The sequence below is a fragment of the Erythrolamprus reginae genome, chromosome 10 (genome assembly GCF_031021105.1).
Source record: "Erythrolamprus reginae isolate rEryReg1 chromosome 10, rEryReg1.hap1, whole genome shotgun sequence".
In the NCBI taxonomy this organism is placed as follows: Eukaryota; Metazoa; Chordata; class Lepidosauria; order Squamata; family Dipsadidae; genus Erythrolamprus; species Erythrolamprus reginae.
Window position 1 is genome coordinate 33834627 of NC_091959.1, and position 19812 is coordinate 33854438.

The 19812-nt window shown below is 44.1% G+C and overlaps 1 protein-coding gene across 2 annotated transcripts in view; it reads right to left on the reverse strand.

The window, feature by feature from the left end:
* AIFM3 (AIF family member 3) overlaps positions 1-18445 on the reverse strand; it is a 41558-nt gene extending 23113 nt beyond the window's left edge. The window contains exons 1-8 of one of the 2 annotated variants that reach the window (XM_070763185.1): positions 18199-18445; positions 11297-11510; positions 10644-10753; positions 7991-8100; positions 6794-6838; positions 4065-4161; positions 1305-1417; positions 522-608 (exon numbers count right to left, since the gene is read on the reverse strand). In XM_070763185.1, the coding sequence (XP_070619286.1) occupies positions 522-608; positions 1305-1417; positions 4065-4161; positions 6794-6838; positions 7991-8100; positions 10644-10753; positions 11297-11510; positions 18199-18229 (807 nt within the window). In that variant the 5' untranslated portion in view covers positions 18230-18445. The remainder of the gene's footprint in view (positions 1-521; positions 609-1304; positions 1418-4064; positions 4162-6793; positions 6839-7990; positions 8101-10643; positions 10754-11296; positions 11511-18198) is intronic. The other variant, XM_070763186.1, reaches the window with a different exon arrangement.
* Between the last annotated feature and the right edge of the window lie 1367 nt (positions 18446-19812).

A 19812-nucleotide genomic window follows, 5' to 3' on the forward strand; every position in this document is an offset into this window, starting at 1 on the left:
TGTGACCAGCAGTGGGTTGCTCCCTGTACAGTAAAGGACCCATATTGATCTCTGTGCTGCACATGCAGCTTCAGGTCTTGTTCAGGTATACACAAGAGCTCCAGCATGTTTTTTGCTGCTGCAGATTTATTTGTTTATTTGGTTTTTATGCCGCCCTTCTCCTTAGACTCAGGGCAGCTTATAACATGTTCGCAATAGCAATTTTTAACAGAGCCAGCAAATTGCCCCCATAATCTGGGTCCTCATTTTACCCACCTCAGAACGATGGAAGGCTGAGTGAACCTTGAGCCAGTGGTGCGATTTGAACCCCTGACCTACACATCTACAGTCAGCTTCAGTGGCCTACAGTACTGCACTATACCTGCTGCGCCACCCCGGCTCTTGCACATGCACAGGTATCAAAATCACGCAAGGGGACATGTGCGCACATGAGATTTCTGCACGCACAGAAGCAAAAACATCGCTGAAATCTCACCAGCACACGCTCCCACCCCCCACCCCCCACAAAGGCAGACCCTCACCTGCATTTCAGTCAGGACCTCAATGTCGTTCGTGCGGAAGAATTCTTTCGGACGCAGAGCGATCTGGTCAGCGTGGGAATCCATTGACTGAAAGCAGAAGAAAGTTCGGTCTTCAGATGCTCCTTAAAAAGCCTCCCAGAGCAGCGGAGGGTTCCAACTTAACTCACTGCCAGTTTGCATTCTCCTGCGCCACATGGGCACACTACGTGGGTGCGCGCATGTGCAATGCCAAACAATCTGATTTTTTTAAAAAAAAAACCTTGAAAACATAAGAACCTAAGCAGAGCCATGCTGAATCATGCTGTGAGCGGCAGGGCCAGGTGATGCGAGCAATGAAGCCACTACAAATGGCAGGGCAGAGGGTGGGCGGCGGCGGAGTAGGTAACTTACCTCATTTTTGGCTTTTTTTGCTTCTGTGCATGTCCGGAAGCAAAAAAAGCTGAAAATGGGCGAAATTTCACCTACGCGGGCATCCTCATGCGAGATTTGGCTTCTGTGCATGCACAGAAAGCTGAATCTTGCACCGGGAGCAAACGAGTGTGTGAACCAGGAATGCCCGCGTGCTTGCGCCACATTCCAGGAAAGGTGGGCGATGGTGGCCCACCGCTGACTCTGCCCTTAAATGCATGATTGACCAGTTATACAGTTGACCCATGAACTACACAAAAGAGGATTCTCTTTCAGTTCAAAGACAGCTCAACTCTCAGAGACAGGATGGAAAAACGGACCTGCCACCCATTGTCCTTGAGAAAGTCTCGGAGGATTCCCTGGGTATGCACCAACCTTGCTCAGCTTCGGTCTGTCGTAAGGCAAATGTCGATCGATTGTGCACATCACAATCCTGTCCGAGAAGCCTTCTTGCCGGAGAGTCTCTGCACACACCAGCCCAGCGGGACCTGCCAAAGGAAGCGACTGTCGGTGGAAGCAGCCATCCTTTTGGGGCTGAGAATCCGCCATTTTGTCTTCCCCTTCTCCCTCCCAGAGTAGCAAAAGCATTTAGACTTATATACCACTTCACAGTGCTTTACAACCCTCTCTAAGCAGTTTACACTACTGCAACGCTCTCTACATGGGGCTACCCTTGAAAAGTGTTTGGATACTTCAGATCGTGCAGAATGCGGCTGCGAGAGCAATCATGGGCTTTCCCAGATATGTCCATGTCTTGTCAACACTCCACGGCCTACACTGGCTGCCGATCAGTTTCCGGTCACAATTCAAAGTGTTGGTTATGACCTATAAAGCCCTACATGGCATCGGACCAGAATACTTCTGGGACCGCCTTGTGCCACACGAATCCCAGCAACCGATTAGGTCCCACAGAGTTGGCCTTCTCTGGGTCCCGTCGACCAAACAATGTCATCTGGTGGGACCCAGGGGAAGAGCCTTCTCTGTGGCAGCCCCGACCCTCTGGAATCAACTCCCCCCCACCCAGAGATTAGGACTGCCCCCACCCTCCTTGCCTTTCGTAAACTTTTTAAAATCCACCTATGTCAACAGGAAATTAATATACCCCTTAGCTACTATGATTTATGTATGGTTTGTTTGGGCTATATGATTACTTTTATAAGGGTTTTAAACTGTTTTAAACTGTTTTTTAAATCATTGTATTGCTTTGTTGTGAGCCGCTCCGAGTCCTCAGAGAGGGGCGGCATACAGATCTAATAATCTTGCATGGGGACACGTGTTTTGGCAAGGTCTTTTGCTTCTGTGCATGCTTCTGCACAAACAACCTTGCCAAAACATGCAGGCACGTACGTCCTCATGCGAGATTTTGCTACCTGCACGCTTGCACGCCAGAGCCACAAAGCTGCACACAACTAGGCGTACCAGTAGAAACTCACTATTGCCTCTTGCCCGCAACAATCTGGGTCTTCATTTTAGAAGGATGGAAGGCTGAGTCCACCTTGAGCCTGGTGAGATTCAATCTGCCAAATTGATCAGAGGCTCCTGGGAAAGTGGGAATGGTGCCACTCCAGCACAGAGGCACCAACTGGGCTGGACAATTATTTGATTTGGAGCTTTGATCAAAAACAATTCCACAGAATCCCCAGACCGAATGGACTTTCCAGAATAAACGGGAAAGCCGATCTGAACAACCAAATGGGCAGGGGTGGTGCAGCAGGTAGAGTGCTGTACTGCAGGCCACTGAAACTGACTGTAGATCGGTAGGTCAGTGGTTCAAATCTCATCACCAGCTCAAGGTTGACTCAGCCTTCCATCCTTCTCAGGTGGGTAAAATGAGGAGCCGGATTGTGGGGGCAAGAGGCTGGCTCTGTTAAAGAGTGCTATTGCTAACATGTTGTAAGCCGCCCTGAGTCTAAGGAGAAGGCTGGCATATCAATCAATCAAATCAATCAAATCAATCAAATCAATCAAATCAATCAAATCAATCAAATCAATCAAATCAATCAAATCAATCAAATCAATCAAATCAATCAAATCAATCAAATCAATCAAATCAATCAAATCAATCAAATCAATCAAATCAATCAAATCAATCAAATCAATCAAATCAATCAAATCAATCAAATCAATCAAATCAATCAAATCAATCAAATCAATCAAATCAATCAAATCAATCAAATCAATCAAATCAATCAAATCAATCAAATCAATCAAATCAATCAAATCAATCAAATCAATCAAATCAATCAAATCAATCAAATCAATCAAATCAATCAAATCAATCAAATCAATCAAATCAATCAAATCAATCAAATCAATCAAATCAATCAAATCAATCAAATCAATCAAATCAATCAAATCAATCAAATCAATCAAATCAATCAAATCAATCAAATCAATCAAATCAATCAAATCAATCAAATCAATCAAATCAATCAAATCAATCAAATCAATCAAATCAATCAAATCAATCAAATCAATCAAATCAATCAAATCAATCAAATCAATCAAATCAATCAAATCAATCAAATCAATCAAATCAATCAAATCAATCAAATCAATCAAATCAATCAAATCAATCAAATCAATCAAATCAATCAAATCAATCAAATCAATCAAATCAATCAAATCAATCAAATCAATCAAATCAATCAAATCAATCAAATCAATCAAATAAATAAGGTTGTTCCATGAGGGGATGTTTTCCCACAATACTCTAAAAATCTGGGCAAAACCAGCTTCATTTGGGGCATCTGAAGGGATAACCTTTTAGCGTTTAGATTTATATGCTGCTTCACAGTGCTTTTCCAGTCCCCTCTCAGCGGTTTACAGAGTCCGACTCTTGCCCCCAACAATCTGGGTCTTCATTTGACCCACCTCGGAAGGATGGAAGGATGAGTCAACCTTGAGCCTGGTGAGATTCGATCTGCCAAACTGCTGGCAGCCAGTGATCAGCACAAGTAGCTTGCAGTACTGCACTCTAACCACTGCGCCACCATTGCTCTTGCAATGGGTGGACATTCCTGCTCCTTGAACCCCACAGTGGAGTCACCTACTCAAGCAGGACTCGGACCTCCCCCCCACCAACCAAGCTGAGACCTCCACCCTTGGGCACCACCTCTCTCCGCCAGCCGGTACCTGCCCCAATGATGAGCACATTGGTGCTGCTGATGCTGTAGTTGCTCAGCGAGATGCATTTCGCCATCACCTTCGTCCGCTTCTGGGCTTGAAGAGCCTGGGATCCAAGAAGGGGTCATGTCAACTCAGTCCTGAACTGAAGCATGTAGCAGCCCAGTCCCTACATCTCTGGCTAGTTCTCCTCCAACCAGGACTCTATCCGGAGAGGGGGATTTCAACACCTAGAATTCTCCTGCTAGTGGGGAAAATCTGGGATTTGAAGGCACCCAGGCTGGGAATGGCTGCTTTACACACAGTCAATCAGTCAGTCAGTTAGTATTTTGACTCATAACCAGGCCTTCTGGCAACGGACTTTGAGCCTGATAAACTGGGGCCATCTGGGCACAGTTGGCCTGTGTGGCTGTCGGAGGAGTCAGACAGTGAGTGGGAGGAGGAGGGAGAGTCTGGGTGTGACGATCCTGCAGAAGCTATAGAACCCCCCAACTGGAGATTTGCCAGGGTCTGAGGAGGAGGAAGAGGAGATAAGAGATCCGATCCTGAATGTACGGGTAAGAAGGATGCAGGGGAGGCAGGAGCATTTAAGGAGGCTCAGAAAGAGGAAGTGAGCACAGCTGTGCATAGTCTGCACTCCCAGAGAGTATACAAGGAGGAGGAGTTGGAAGTTGCTCTTTGCAAGAAGCCAACATTCATGCCTCCAGAGGAGAAGAGCCTGTGAAGAGTGTTTTTGCCTGACAAACCTGGATACAGTACTGGACATTCATAGGGTTAATAATATTGTAAGTAGACTTTGGCTCGAGAAGCAACTGTTTGGGACTTTATCTTATCAATTTGGCTTCATGCCTGGATTTTGGCAGGTGAAAAGACATTGTTTTGGTTTGGGTTTGTGCAGTTCAACAAACGTCTTTGCAAACAGACTCTTTGTGTTTGAGTTTTAATTTGGGGATAACTACCGGCCAGCTGCTGCGCAATACAGGAACACCAAGGAGGGACAGTCTGCTCCTCGAGGGCTCCACTACTAGTGGCTAGCACATGGCTATGTCAGGCCAAAGCTATCATTGATTTGAGACTTTGGCCTGCCACATTTTATGCTTTAGAGCAGTGATGGCGAACCTATGGCACAGGTGCCACAGGTGACACGTGGAGCCATATCTGATGGAACGCAAGCCATTGCCCTAGCTCAGCGCCAACATACATGTGTGTGCTGGCCAGCTGATTTTTGGCTCACACAGAGGCTCTGGGAGGGCGTTTTTGGCTTCCAGAGAGCCTCCGAGGGGATGTGGAAGGGCGTTTTTACCCTTCTTCAGCTCCAGGGAAGCCTTTGGAGCCTGGGGAGGGCGAAACACAAGCCTACTAGGCCCACCAAAAATTGGGAAACAGGCCAATCCGGCTTCCAGAGGGCCTCCATAGAGGTAGGGGAAGCTGTTTTCACCCTCCCCAGGCATTGAATTATGGGTGTGGGCATTCGTGTTCTTGCTGTGGGAACATGGGAGGGACTGTTGCATGAGGGTTGTAGAGATGTAACCATAGCAAATTCCTTCTAGATTCTCAAGGTCATCCTTTGTTGAGTACCTGCTCGGAGGCAAAATGAGATACAAGTAGAGGTACAAGAGATGGAAAATACAGTAGAAAATATAAGGAAAATTAAGAATACAAGAATTAGGGAAATGAGAAGGAAAATACTACATAAGTGGTATTATATTCCCCTTCAACTCGCACACTTTCAGCAGAATGTCAGGAGTATTTGTTGGCACGGGTGTCAAGACAAAGGAGTGTTTATGCATATGTTTTGGGAATGCCCACTAGTGCAGGAATTTTGTCAAAAGGTGCAAGAGGACATCAATAGAATGTTAAATACACAATGGACAATCACTAAAGAAATGGCAGTATTAGTTAAAAGTAATGCGATGGGAGAATTTAGAGAAATAAAACAAGCAGCGATAGAAAGCGCTCAGTCGGTAATAGTTTTGGGTTGGAAGAATGCGACAAAATGGACAATGCAAAATTGGTATAGGTACATGGTGGACCATATTCAATTTGAAATTATGGATAAAAGGATAAATTTAAACTGATTTGAGAAAACTGATGGGATGGTGGGACAAGGTAAGACGACATATGGCGAGTAGAATCCGAGACCAAGCTACAAGAAATAAATTGGAATCACTCTATAATATGTAAATAGATATATTGCTCTTGGGTCAAAATGGGTTATATAAGAAACACCCCCAATTTCGTGGTGGGGTATGTGTGTGTGTCAGGGTGGTGGGCAGTTTTCACTATGCACTGTTTTATGTTGTGTGTATATTAAAATTGTTAAAAATCAATAAAAATATTTTTTTTGAAAAAGAGTACCTGCTCGGAAGTTGATGGAAGGAACAAACACATTGGCAGAAGACAACTGCTCAACGTGATGAACTTGTGGGTGTGGGAGCAAGGGAATGAACTTTAAACTGGGTGGAGCAAATCTTGTGGCTTTAGATTCGGGATTCTCACAGATGTGCCAATATGGCTCTGTTAATAAATTGGAACATTGAGGAATACAACACCTCGGACTCTGATTTAATTTCGGATGCTATTTGGAACCCTGACAGCCTGGGCCTTTCGGAGGTCCCACCCAGAGCCACCAGCCTCATGGTCCTGCAAACTCATCTGACTTCCCTGAAGAACAAAGGGCCCTGGGGTTTGGGTGGGATGGGATGGGATGGGATGGGATGATCAGACTTACAGCTCACCTGTTTACTTGCTCGGATGTATACTTTTTCCTTCTCAATTTTCACCTGGAACGGGAAAGAAGGCTTTCATATTTCATGATGCAACTTTCACCCTCATTAAAATAAGTGATAACAGCTGCAGGAATAATATTCGCTCAAAATAAGTGGAAAAATAAATATACACCATCAGAAGAAACTTTGATTAGAAAGGTCTGAGAGTGTGCCGAAATGGATAAACGGACAAAGGAAAAACAAGAAAAAGAGGAAACAGAATACTACAAAGATTGGAGAAAGAGGCCTGAGTGACTAGAGAAGAGAGATAAAGGATAAAAGAATAGCGTAACAAAGATGACAAAGGAGTTATTAAATGGTATCAAACATAAAAAATCATAAGGGAAATAGAAGATATGGTAGATATGTTAGAAATAGAGTACACTATTATATGACGTATACAGTGGCACCTCTACTTAAGAACGCCTCTACTTAAGAACTTTTCTAGATAAGAACCGGGTGTTCAAGATTTTATTGCCTCTACTTAAGAACTGTTTTCTACTTAAGAACCCGAGCCCGGAAAAATTTCCCAGGAAATTTGAGAGCGGCACAAAGGCCTGGCCAGTTTCCTGCCATTCCCCCTTTAACCCCGGCCATCTCAGGCTTTTCTGGGCTGCCAAAGGAGCCTTTCGGTGGTACTTAAGGAGGCTTTGGCAGTCCAGAGCGAACAAAGCATTTTCCTTTCTCTGAGCGCCGGGAGAGGGAATAAACCTCTGTCAGTACCAAGAGAAAAGAAACGCTCCCTTCACTCTGGGCAGCCCAGAGTGAACGGAGCGTTTTCCTTTCTTTGGGCGCTGCCTCAAAGTTTTATTTTTTAAGCCTTAAAGTTTTGGCTTTTTTTTTATTCCCCTCACCTTACATTCTTCCTTCGGCAGCGACTGTCCTCCTCCTCTTCTTCCTCCTCCTCCTCCCACCTAAATTCCAAGCTTTTATTTCTTTCCTAATGGGTTTGCAGGCATTATTTGCTTTTGCATTGATTCCTATGGGAAAAATAGCTTCTACTCAAGAACATTTCTACTTAAGAACTTGGTCACAGAACGAATTAAGTTCTTAAATAGAGGTACCACTATATATTTGGTAGGTAGGTAGAGATAGATAAACAAATAAACAAATAAACATTTAAAAATGACCAGCTGCTGGCTTGCTGTTAAACTGCAGATCTCTCACCTGGAATTTGGGGAGACTATCCAGTCCTGGGAAGTCTTCGATATCACCAGTGCTGATGTTGAAGCAAGCCCCATGCCAGGGGCAACGGACCCGGCCTTTGGACAAGACCCCTGCAGGGGGACCCCAAGAAGGCAAGAGCAAAATTAGTCTTGGTTGGAAGTAGTCAAACCTTTGGAGTTTTCTTCTTTGACATGAAAAAGAGGCAGCTGAATGGAAAGTAAGGTCTGCCAAGAGTGAAACACTGCAGGAGGAGAGCGGGATTAATTCTATAGCAGCGGCGGTGGGTCGCTCCTGGTTCAGCCAGGTTTGATTGATTGATTGATTGATTGATTGATTGTTAGAGTTGAAAGGGACCTTGCAGGTCATCAAGTCCAAACCCCTGCCTAGGCAGGAAATCCTACAGCACCCCAGCCAAATGACAGTCCAATCTCCTCTTGAATGTATCCAGAATTGGGGCGTTCACAACCAACTGTGAACTGGTTCTGTGAACTGCTAGCAGTGGTGGCCCACCCACTCAGGATGCTCCTGCACATGTGCAGATGTGTCGCACCAGTGCATGAGCAAACTGGCAGAAACGGATTTTGGAAGCCACTAGCAATGTCTCTCAACCTTAGCAACTTTACGAATTGGGCATGGTTGCCTAATAACTATGTATTTACAAATCAAGAATTAATTGCATAAATGTACTTAGGAACAGTTCGCTTAAATTCGCGAGTCAACGGAAACAGTTGACCAATAGCAATAGTTGATCTTTTCTTTTTCCTTCCTTTTTCTTTCTTTACTTTTTTCTTTTCTTCTTTTTTCTTTCCTGTTTCCCTTTTTCTTTTTTCTTTCTTCTCTCTCTTTTCTTTCCTTTTCCCTTTATCACATATAAATACAGTTTAAGCTTATGTGACAAGACAACTATGTAACTAAATAAGAACAAACCATAGGAAATACTGTATACATAATTAATATAAAATATATAAAGAAGAACAAATGGTAAACTGTTGAAAAGTAAGCCTAAAAACCTCAACCAATGTCAAACATGATAGTTAATTTTGTTTATTTTAATTGTTCAATAAAGTTTATTTTTAAAAAGAAGAAGAACTAGGCATGGCTAGTCTAGGGAAGAGAAGGACCAGGGGAGGCATGATAGCAGTCTTCCAATATTTGAGGGGCTGCAACAGAGAGGAAGGGGTCAGGCTATTCTTCAAAGCACCCGAAGGCCAGGTAAGAAATAATGAACAAGGAGGAAAAATAAGGAGGAATTTTCTGACAGAGAGAATAATCAATCAATGGAATAGAAGTTGCCTTCAGAAGTTGTGGGAGCTTCATCACTGGAGGCTTTCAAGAAGATACTGGATTGTGATCTGTCAAAACTGGTGCAGGGTCTTCTGTTTGGGTGAGGGGTTGGATTAGATGATCTGCAAAGTCTCTTCCAACTCTGTTAATCTCTTATTATTCTTTTATTCAGACGTTGTGGGAGCTTCATCACTGGAAACTTTCAATACCTGACTCAGTAGTGTCAACCCCTAACCCCCAACATTTCTCCCTTAGACTATCCACGATTGACCTCGTCAGGTTCCTAAGAGGTCAGTCAAGGGTGTACATAAGTGCACCAATGTGCCTTTCGTCCCCTGTCCAATTTGTCTCCCCTTATCCCATATGTCATATATCTTTCCTAACTCTCATATACCTTCTCCTCTATCCTCATATCTTTTCCTTATATGTAATCATGCCTATTCCCCTCAATATGTTTTGTGTATTGGACAAAATAAATATTTTTTTTAAAAAAGAAGAAACTGGACTGCCATCTGTCAAAATTGGTGTAGGGTCTTCTGTTTGGGTGTTTGTTTATTTGTTGGACTAGATGACCTACAAGATCCCATCTCACTGTTAATCTGTATCTGTATCATATGCTGACTATAAAAATGGACAACCTATATGGGAGGAGATCATATTTCAAGGTCCTTGTAGACATCCCTTTCCCTTCTGTCCTCCAGGCAATACAGATTGAGTTCATGAAGTCTTTCCTGATAAGTTTTATGCTTTGGACTTCACCATCTTTGTCTTTGGACCTGTTCTTGTAAAAATATATTTTACTTTTCTTCTTAGCAAAATGTTTCCCTAAATAAACTATCACAATACTATTATACAACTCCTATTACATCCACCACTGCAACCACCCACAAATCAATTGCCACTAACCACAAAACCACAAACCACTAACTACAAACCGTTAACTACAAACCACACCCTTGCAAGGGTGTTACTCCTTATATATAGGTTACAACCAATCAGGTTGCAGCCCATACTGATTATGGCTTACATAGAAACATAAAAACATAGAAGACTGACAGCAGAAAAAGACCTCATGGTCCATCTAGTCTGCCCTAATACTATTTCCTGTATTTTATCTTAGGATGGATCTATGTTTATCCCAGGCATGTTTAAATTCAGTTACTGTGGATTTACCAACCACGTCTGCTGGAAGTTTGTTCCAAGGATCTACTACTCTTTCAGTGAAATAATATTTTCTCACGTTGCTTTTCCTATGGTAACAGACCATTTTATTGCATTGTAATATTATCTCAAGAAATAAATGTATTTCTGACACAGACATCTAGCTAACCCCAACTCCTGCTCTGGGGCAGGTGGGATAAAAACACACCTTTCACCAGTGGGGCGCCGTAGTGAGGACACTTGTGACCCATGGCGTAAAACTCTCCATTTTCTTTCACCAACAGAGCCTTCCCACAGCCAAGATCGACTTCTCGCATCCTAGGGAGAAAAAGAAGGAGCATCACTAGTTGTTAAATATCTTTGACACACAGAGACATGAGTTTGTCAGAAGCCTGGCAGAACAAGGACAGCCCATAATGGGACCCACATGGAAGGAAGTGGGCTTAAGCGAGAGGCCAGAACTGTTCGGCCAGCTCTCAGCAAACTTTCCTCTGGATTGATTGATTGATTGATTGACCGTATTTTTTGGCGTATAAGATGCAGCTTTTTCCTCCCTAAAAGAGGTGCGTCTTATAAAAGCTTTTTTCAAAGCTTTTTTCCCCCAACCCTAACTAAGTGCTAACGATCTTCCCAGCTCTTATGTTGCAAGCCCTTTCATTGTTATTCTCTCCAAATAAAGGGTTTTTTAAAGCCCTAACCCGGGGATAAAATAATGTGCTGAAACTGACCAGACTAACTAGCCATATTAATATCTGGTAAGCAGATTCTTTTCTCTATTTTCCTCCCCCAAAAACTAAGGAGTGGCTGAGGTTAAGAGACAGTTTTAAAAACCCAACAAAAGGCCCGAGGCCCCCAACTGACTGTCCATTGTCTAGGTCCTTCACATGGCAAACGGAGGCCTCCACCACGTCCTTCACGTTCCGGTAGGGGTTGGGGGCGACCGGGTGCTCCTCCAGTTGGTAATGCCGCGAGGTGCCATTGGCCTTGTACACAATGGGGCTGGCCTTGCCATTGGGCGATGTCTCCTCTTTGAGGCGCTCCTTCTCTGGCAGCACCACCTCGATTTTCACTTCCACTGCAGGAGCAAAGAGAGCAAAGGGAGAGAGGTGAGAAGGACAGGGGAGCACCTTTGACACCCTGGGTTCAAACACAACCCATTAAATAGTGTTAGTGGCAGGGGTGCGCTGCTGCACAGATGGGAGGAGGAGAACGCAGTGGGGTAGAAAAAATGGAGCTCCACCCCAGACCACCCAATTTGCACTGAAAGATGTTGAAAGAAAATGCATAAGCCACGTCCACAGTGTGGTAGTAAAAACGTTGGTAGCCCTTCACTAGTTAGTGGGTAAATAACAAAAAATTAGTGGACAACCAATTAAACTAAGTGTTGGTTATGACCTATAAAGCCCTTCATGGCATCGGGCCAGAATATCTCCGGGACTGCCTTCTGCCACACGAATCCCAGCAACCGATTAGGTCCCACAGAGTTGGCCTTCTCCAGGTCCTGTTGAGTAAACAATGTCTTTTGGAGGGTCCCAGGGGAAGAGCCTTCTCTGTGGTGGCCCCGACCCTCTGGAACCAGCTCCCCCCGGAGATTAGAACTGCCCCCACCCTCCTTGCCTTTCGTAAACTCCTTAAAACCCACCTCTGCCGTCAGGCATGGGGGAACTGAGATAACTTCCCCAGGCCTATATTGTTTATGTATTGTATGTTGTGTGCATGTTTTTTAAATTATTTGTATTGTACATTGTTTTTTCTATTACTGTTGTGAGCCGCCCCGAGTCTACGGAGAGGGGCGGCATATAAATTTAACAAATAAACAAATAAACAAATAAACAAATAAACAAATAAACAAATAAACAAATAAACAAATAAACAAATAAACAAATAAACAAATAAACAAATAAACAAATAAACAAATAAACAAATAAACAAATAAACAAATAAACAAATAAACAAATAAACAAATAAACAAATAAACAAATAAACAAATAAACAAATAAACAAATAAACAAATAAACAAATAAACAAATAAACAAATAAACAAATAAACAAATAAACAAACAAACAAACAAACAAACAAACAAACAAACAAACAAACAAACAAGAGCCAAGAGTGTGCAGCAGCAGCCAAAAAAGCCGCTGCAATCTTAAACTGCATTAACCGAGGGGTAAGATCAAGGAAGGTACCACTCTATAAAGCCTTAGTAAGACCACACCTAGAGTACTGCCTTCAGTTTTGGTCACCACACTACAAAAATGATGTTGAGACACTAGAAAGAGTGCAGAGAAGAGCAACAAAGATGATTAGGGGCCTGGAGGGTAAAATATATGTAGAACGGTTGCAGGAACTGGGCTTGGCTGGTCTAGTGAAGACAAGGACTATGATAGCATCTTCAATGGTGAAAAAAGTCAGGTTCTACATTTAGGCAAGAAAAACAAAACTGTGAGAGGGATCTTGGAGTCCTAGTGGACAACCATTTAAATAGGAGCCAGCCGTGTGCAGCAGCTGCCAAAAAAGCCAACACAGTTCTAGGCTGTATTAACAGAGGGAGAGAATCAAGATCACGTGAAGGGTTAATGCAACTTTATAAGGCCACAGTTGGAATCCTGCATCCAGTTTCGGTCGCCACGATGCAAAAAGGATGTTGAGACTCTAGAAAGAGTGCAGAGAAGAGCAACAAAGATGATTAGGGGACTGGAGGCTAAAACATATGCAGAAGTGGGCATGGCTAGTTTAATGAAAAGAAGGATCAGGGGAGACATGATAGCAATCTTACAATATCTCATGGGTAGCCACAAAGAAGAAGGAGTCAGGCTATTCTCCAAAGCACCTGAGGGTAGAACAAGAAGCAATGAATGGAAACTAATCAAGAAGAGAAGCAACTTAAAACTAAGGAGAAATTTCCTGACAGTTAGAACAATTAATCAGTGGAACAGCTTGCCTCCAGAAGTTGTGAATGCTCCAACACTGGACGTTTTTAAGCAGATGTTGGATAACCATCTGTCTGAAATAGTGTAGGGTTTCCTGCCTAAGCAGGGGGTTGGACTAGAAGACCTCCAAGGTCCTTTCCAACTCTGTTGTTGTTGTTGTTGTTGTTGTTGTTATTGCTGTTGTTGTTGTCATTGTCATTATCATTTTCAACAAACTGCACATACCCAATTCCAGCAACCATTCTTTGTTTGTAGGCCTCCATGAGACCAGGCACAGGCAAGGAACCCAAAGGGGGAGATGAGCATATTGAAGCCATTGTCAATTCATCACATCTGGAGCTTTGTTGCTGCTGCCTATCTCCTTGGCTCCCGCCAGGCCTCAGCACTTCTGGACAAGACCGCCAGGGGGCTCTTCCTAACCACATTGGTGTCAAAAAGGCAGAACGCTCCTTCTGACACCCTGCTGAATGCAAGTTCTGCCGGTCTGTATTTGAATGGCAGGTGTCAAATCCATGAAGTACTGAAGAGGTGAAGTTCCTCTTGTGACTTGAAAACACATTTGTCGTCACTCACCCTGGGCTTCTTCTGGCAAGTATCCGACTATTTTTTTCTGCACTATTTATTTTGAATAAGGGATGAGGATGATAGGGACAGGGATAGGGTAAATAGGGGATGAGGAATAAGGGTAAGGGTTAGGACACGTAATAGATTCAAATTCCATGGTGAGACCGCGTTTGGAGTCCTGTGTACAGTTCTGGTCACCGCATCTCAAGAAGGATAGAATGGAACTGAAAAAGATGCAAAAAAGGGCAACAAGAATGATCAAGGAAATGGAGCCCCTCCCTTATGAAACCAGGTTGCAACGTCTTGGTCTCTTCAGACTTGAAAGACGGTGTTGAAGGGGTGACTTGATCGAAGGGTATAAAATCATGCATGGGATAGAAAAGGTGGATAGAGAAAATTTCTTTTCTCTATCACACAATACTAGGACGAGGGGGCCCTCCCTAAAGCTCACAGGTAAGAAAGCAAGGACAAATAAAGGGAAATATTCTTCACCCAGAGGGTCCTTGGTTGGTGGAATTCCCTTCCAGAAGAGGTCGTGACATCTATCAGCCTGGATAGCTTCAAGGCAGGATTAGACAGATTCAGGGATGCCAAGTGTATCATAGGTGGTTATTGAAACAGATGTCCAAGTGCCGCCTCTATGTTGGTTGAGGCAGGCAAGGTTCCCTTGGGTCCCATTTGTTGGGGGTCCAGGGAAAGGGAGGGTTTTCCTTCACTTCCTGCTCAAGATCCCCATGGACAATTGGTGGGCCACTGTGGGACACAGAACGCTGGACTCGATGGGTTTTGGCCCGATTCAGCATGGCTCTTCTTATGTTCTTAAGGGTACCGGTCAGGATAAGGATTAAGGATTAAAGATAACGATGAGGGGTAGGGAGATAAATAGGATAAGGGTATAAGGGATGGGGATGGGGATAAGGGTAAGGATTAAGGGTGAGGATTAGGATAGGGATAAGAAGTAAGGATAAGGATAAGGGAGTAAGGACTAAGGTTAAGGATAAGGTTAAGGCAGAGGAAGGAGGGAAGGAAGGAAGGAAGGAAGGAAGGAAGGAAGGAAGGAAGGAAGGAAGGAAGGAAGGAAGGATAGCAATAGCCCAAAAACTTATATAACGCTTTACAGTGCTTTACAGCATTCTCTAAGCTATTTGCAGAGTCAGCCCCCCCTCCCCCCCAATCTGGGTCCTCATTTTTCCCTCCTCAGAAGGATGGAAGGCTGAGTCAACCATGAGCTGGTCAGGATTGAAGTCCTGGAAGTCAGCAGAATTAGCCTACAATACTGCATTTTAACCACTGCATGCCATGGAAGGAAGGGAGGGAGGGACAATAGCAATAGCCCTTAGACCTATCTACCGCTTTGGACAGTGTCTTTACAGCACTATCTAAAGCAGTTTGCAGGGTCAACCTCCTGCCCCGAACCATCAATCTCAGAAGGATGGAATGCTGAGTCAAATTTGAGGTGGTGGAGATCGAACTGCTGGTAGTTGGTAGAGTTAGCCTGCAATACTGCATTCTAGCCACTACGCCACTCTGGCTCCTTATGACCCGTTGATTCAGATGAGAAAGCAGAACAGTTGTGCACTGAAAACCCAGATTGTTGGCGGCAATAGGCTAAATCTGTAAATCGCTTAGAGAGAGCTGTAAAACACTGCGAAGCAGTATATAAATCTATTGCTATTGTCCCTTCCTTCTTTCTTTCTTTCCTTCCTTCCTTCCTTGACTCCTTCCTTCCAAATTCTTTTCCTTCCTTCCTCCCTTCCTCCCTTCCTCCCTTCCTTCCTTCTCCTTTTTCCCTCCCTCCCTCCTTTCATCCTTTCAAGATGGGTCAAATGAGGACCCAGATTGTTGGTGGCAATAGGCTGACCTTTCCTTCCTTCCTTCCTTCCTTCCTTCCTTCCTTCCTTCCTTCCTTCCTTCCTTCCTTCCATAACTCTGCCCATTGTCAGCAGTTCAATCCTGGCTGGCTCAAGGTTGACTCAGCCTTCCATCCTTCTGACATGGGTTAAATTCGGGTCCAGATTGTTGGGGGCCAAAGGCTGACTCTGTGAACTGCCTATGCAGGTTGGTAAAGCACTCTGAAGCAGTATTTAAATCTAAACAGTCATCGCTATTGGCTAGTGCTGTAAGGACACCATGATGCGGTATACAAGTCTAAGGGCTATTGCTCTTGTTCCTGGAATGGAACCTGCTCAGCTGGTGGAGGTGGAGGTGGCTCAGAAGGGCTCCTTTAGCCCTTTGAGCAGGACCCAAGAGAGCAAATTTCCTCACCCTTTGATCAGACTTGGACACCTTTTCCTTGGCAGGTTTTCCCCCTGTCCTTTCCTCCCTCCCCCTCTCCAAACAGCCCTGCCCGCCCCAAGCCAGTCAAGATCCAAAGGCCTGCAAGAGCTTAGTTGGCAGAATGAAAAGCTGGGAACGGGGAGAGATTTCAAAACCTTCCCCGAAGACTCACTGACTCGGCAGATTTTCCTCCGCAAGGAATTTAATAAACATAAGGGCTTTCTCCTTGTTTCTAAACAGCCCTTTGCAAACAGGAATCATTCCTGCCCCGTAAGGCTGCAACGATTAGCATTTAAATGACAACTTTTCAGTAGGGGAAGCAATTCCCATGAATCCTCTCCATTAGTCCCGTGGAGTAAGCAACTTTACAGCCTCTCTTGTGTTACTCCTCGTTGTATTACCTATTGCAGCAACGCCACCACTAAGGGCTCCTCCTTGGGATAAACAGAGCCAGTGGTTCAAACTAGCAGATTTAGCCCGGCTGCCAGGAGGACCTGACAGAGGCAAAACCTGGCAGGGGGTTTGGCTCTCATGAAAGGGGCCGCCCAATGCCAGCCTCAGCCTGGTGCACCGGGAACCATCGCCAGAAAGTGTGCCAACCAAACTCAGGTTGTTTTCCTGACCACATCAAAAGGTTGCAAATTGCTTTTTGCCCCCAGATGTATTTGTATCTTCCCAAAGCACTTTTGGGATAACCTGGAATCTCTGTAGACAATTGGAGGGTTGGTGACCCGTCACTTGGGCCCTGGTTTTAATAGGTGAGTGGACTCTTAAAACTCACCTTTTATGGATCACTTGACGTGCAACACATTTATAATAATAATAACCACAGAGTTGGAAGGGACCTTGGAGGTCTTCTAGTCCAACCCCCTGCTTAGGCAGGAAACCCTATACTACTTCAGACAGATGGTTATCCAACGTCTGCTTAAAAACCTCCAGTATTGGAGCATTCACAACTTCTGGAGGCAAGCCATTCCACTGAATAATTGTTCTAACTGTCAGGAAATTTCTTCTTAGTTCTAAGTTACTTCTCTCCTTGTTTAGTTTCCACCCATTGCTTCTAGTTCTACCATCAGGTGCTTTGGAAAATAGGTTGACTCCTTCTTCTTTGTGGCAACCCCTGAGATATTGGAACACTGCTATCGTGTCTCCCTTGGTCCTTCTTTTCATTAAACTAGCCATCTCCATTTCCTGCAACCGTTCTTCATATGTTTTAGCCTCCAGTCCCCAATCATCTTTGTTGCTCTTCTCTGCACTCTTTCTAGAGTCTCAACATCCTTGTTTATTTATTTTTATTTATTTATTAGATTTGTATGCCACCCCTCTCCGCAGACTTGTTGCATCATGGCTACCAAAACTAGATGCAGGATTCCAAGTGTGGCCTTATAAAGTGGTCTTAACATTTCACGTGATCTTGATTCTCTCCCTTTATTGATGCAGCCTAGAACTGTGTTGGCTTTTTTGGCAGCTGCTGCTCACTGCTGGCTCCTATTTAAATGGTTTTCCACCAGGACTCCAAGATCTTTCTCACAGTTGCTACTGTTGAGCAATGTACCACAGAAAAACTCCTTTGGCTAATCTCATGGTCTGTTTTTGAGAAGTTCGACCTGCACTGACATTCAGCTCTTAACAGAGGATGCCCAAGTGCCAACTTCAAAAGGGATTTATTTTCCCCAACTTTGGCCTCTCTTTCCCAAGAGACTTGATCTCCGACGGTGCCTCTGGAAAGACTCCCTCCTTCCCCAGCCGTCTTTACTCCCCGCAGCCTTCCAGGAAGGGTTTTTAATCTTCTATTAAATAATTATGCTTGCATGAAATGAAGTTTCCAGGGGATTAGCCAATCGCCTTAGCAAATCCCACCACATCGAAATTCTCCACTGACTCCCTTGGCAGAAATGCCTGACCTAGTTTAATCACGGCTCCCTGCACAAAAGGGGCCACGTTTGGGCCACGGGGCAGCCAGGAAGCTTTTGCAGGCAAAAACGTCTCACCTGGTTTGGGTTTGGAGAAACATCCTCCCATGGCGAGGCAAAGCAGCAGAAGCCGTCCGGCCAGGGAAGGACCGAGGGAGAAAGAGGCCACTTCAGCCCAGCCACTGCGCAGTGGGGTTCTTCAAGCCGGCCAACAAGCGAGGGGAGCTGGGCAAAATCATCATGATGGCTGCTGCTGGATGGTTTTCTGCCAAAGCGGGCTTCTTCTTCCTGCTTTGGTCATCTGGTGGCTTCTTGGGTGACCTGCCTGGGAAATAAATAAATTTATTTATTTATTTATTTATTCATTCATTCATTCATTTTTGCATTCGTTCATTCATTCAAAAAAATGTTATGCCGCCCTTCTCCTTAGACTCAGGGCAGCTTACAACATGTTAGCAATAGCACATTTTTTTTAACAGAGCCAGCCTTTTGCCCCCACAATCCGGGTCCTCACTTGACCCACCTCGGAAGGATGGAAGGCTGAGTCAACCTTGAGCCAGTGGTGAGATTTGAACCGCTGACCTGCAGATCTAGCGATCAGCTTTAGTGGCCTGCAGTACTGCACTCTACCCACTGCATATACCAAAAATATAAAATCATGAAATTGTATTATTATTATTATTATTATTATTATTATTAGATTTATATGCCGCCCCTCTCCGAAGATTCGGAGTATACCAAAATGTCCTTCCTGTTAACGACTACTTCAACTTAGATATCAGAAAAAACTTTCTAACAGTAAGGGTGATAAACTAGTTGAATAGTTTGCCACAGGAGGATATGGGCTCGCCTTCACTGGAGGTCTTCAAACAGAGACTGAACAGTCATCTTTCTAGGATGGTTTAATGTATCCTGTATTGAGCAGGGGGTTGGACCCGATGACCCTCGAGGTCCCTTCCAACTCTATGATTTTATGAATATATTCTATGAACTTCAACTGCAGCAATACACAAGCACGTAATAGATTCAAACTAAACTTTAAGATACTTTACCAGAAGAGCCCTCCACTCCTCCACTCGCAACAGGATACCCTATGTAACCAGAATTACAATCCTAGGTTGAGAAAGCTTAGAACTACGTTGCCTTAAACATGAACTAAGCATACCCCATAAAATCATCTGCTGCAACGTCCTTCCTGTCAACAACTACTTTAGCTTCGACCACAACAACACACAAGCACACAACAAATACAAATTTAATATTAACCGCTCCAAGCTCGACTGCAGGAAATGCGACTTTAGTCACCGAGTAGTTGATCCTCCTCCTCTTCTTCCTCCTCCTCCCACCCAAATTCCGAGCTTTTATTTCTTTCCTAATGAGTTTGCACGCATTATTTGCTTTTACATTGATTCTTATGGGAAAAATAGCTTCTACTTACAAACGTTTCTACTTAAGAACCTGGTCACGGAACGAATTAAGTTCTTAAGTAGAGGTACCACTGTACATGTTTGACAAATAAATAAAATAAAATAAAATAAAATGAATAAATAATGCAATGAGTTGTAACTGCCAAGTAACATCATTTGAAATCTTAACTCTGTCAGATTCACCATCTTTGGCTTTGCGCCTTGCTGGCATCCTGCTATCAACCAGGGAAGGGAAGGAGGAACAAATGGGGGATGAAGCCGTATG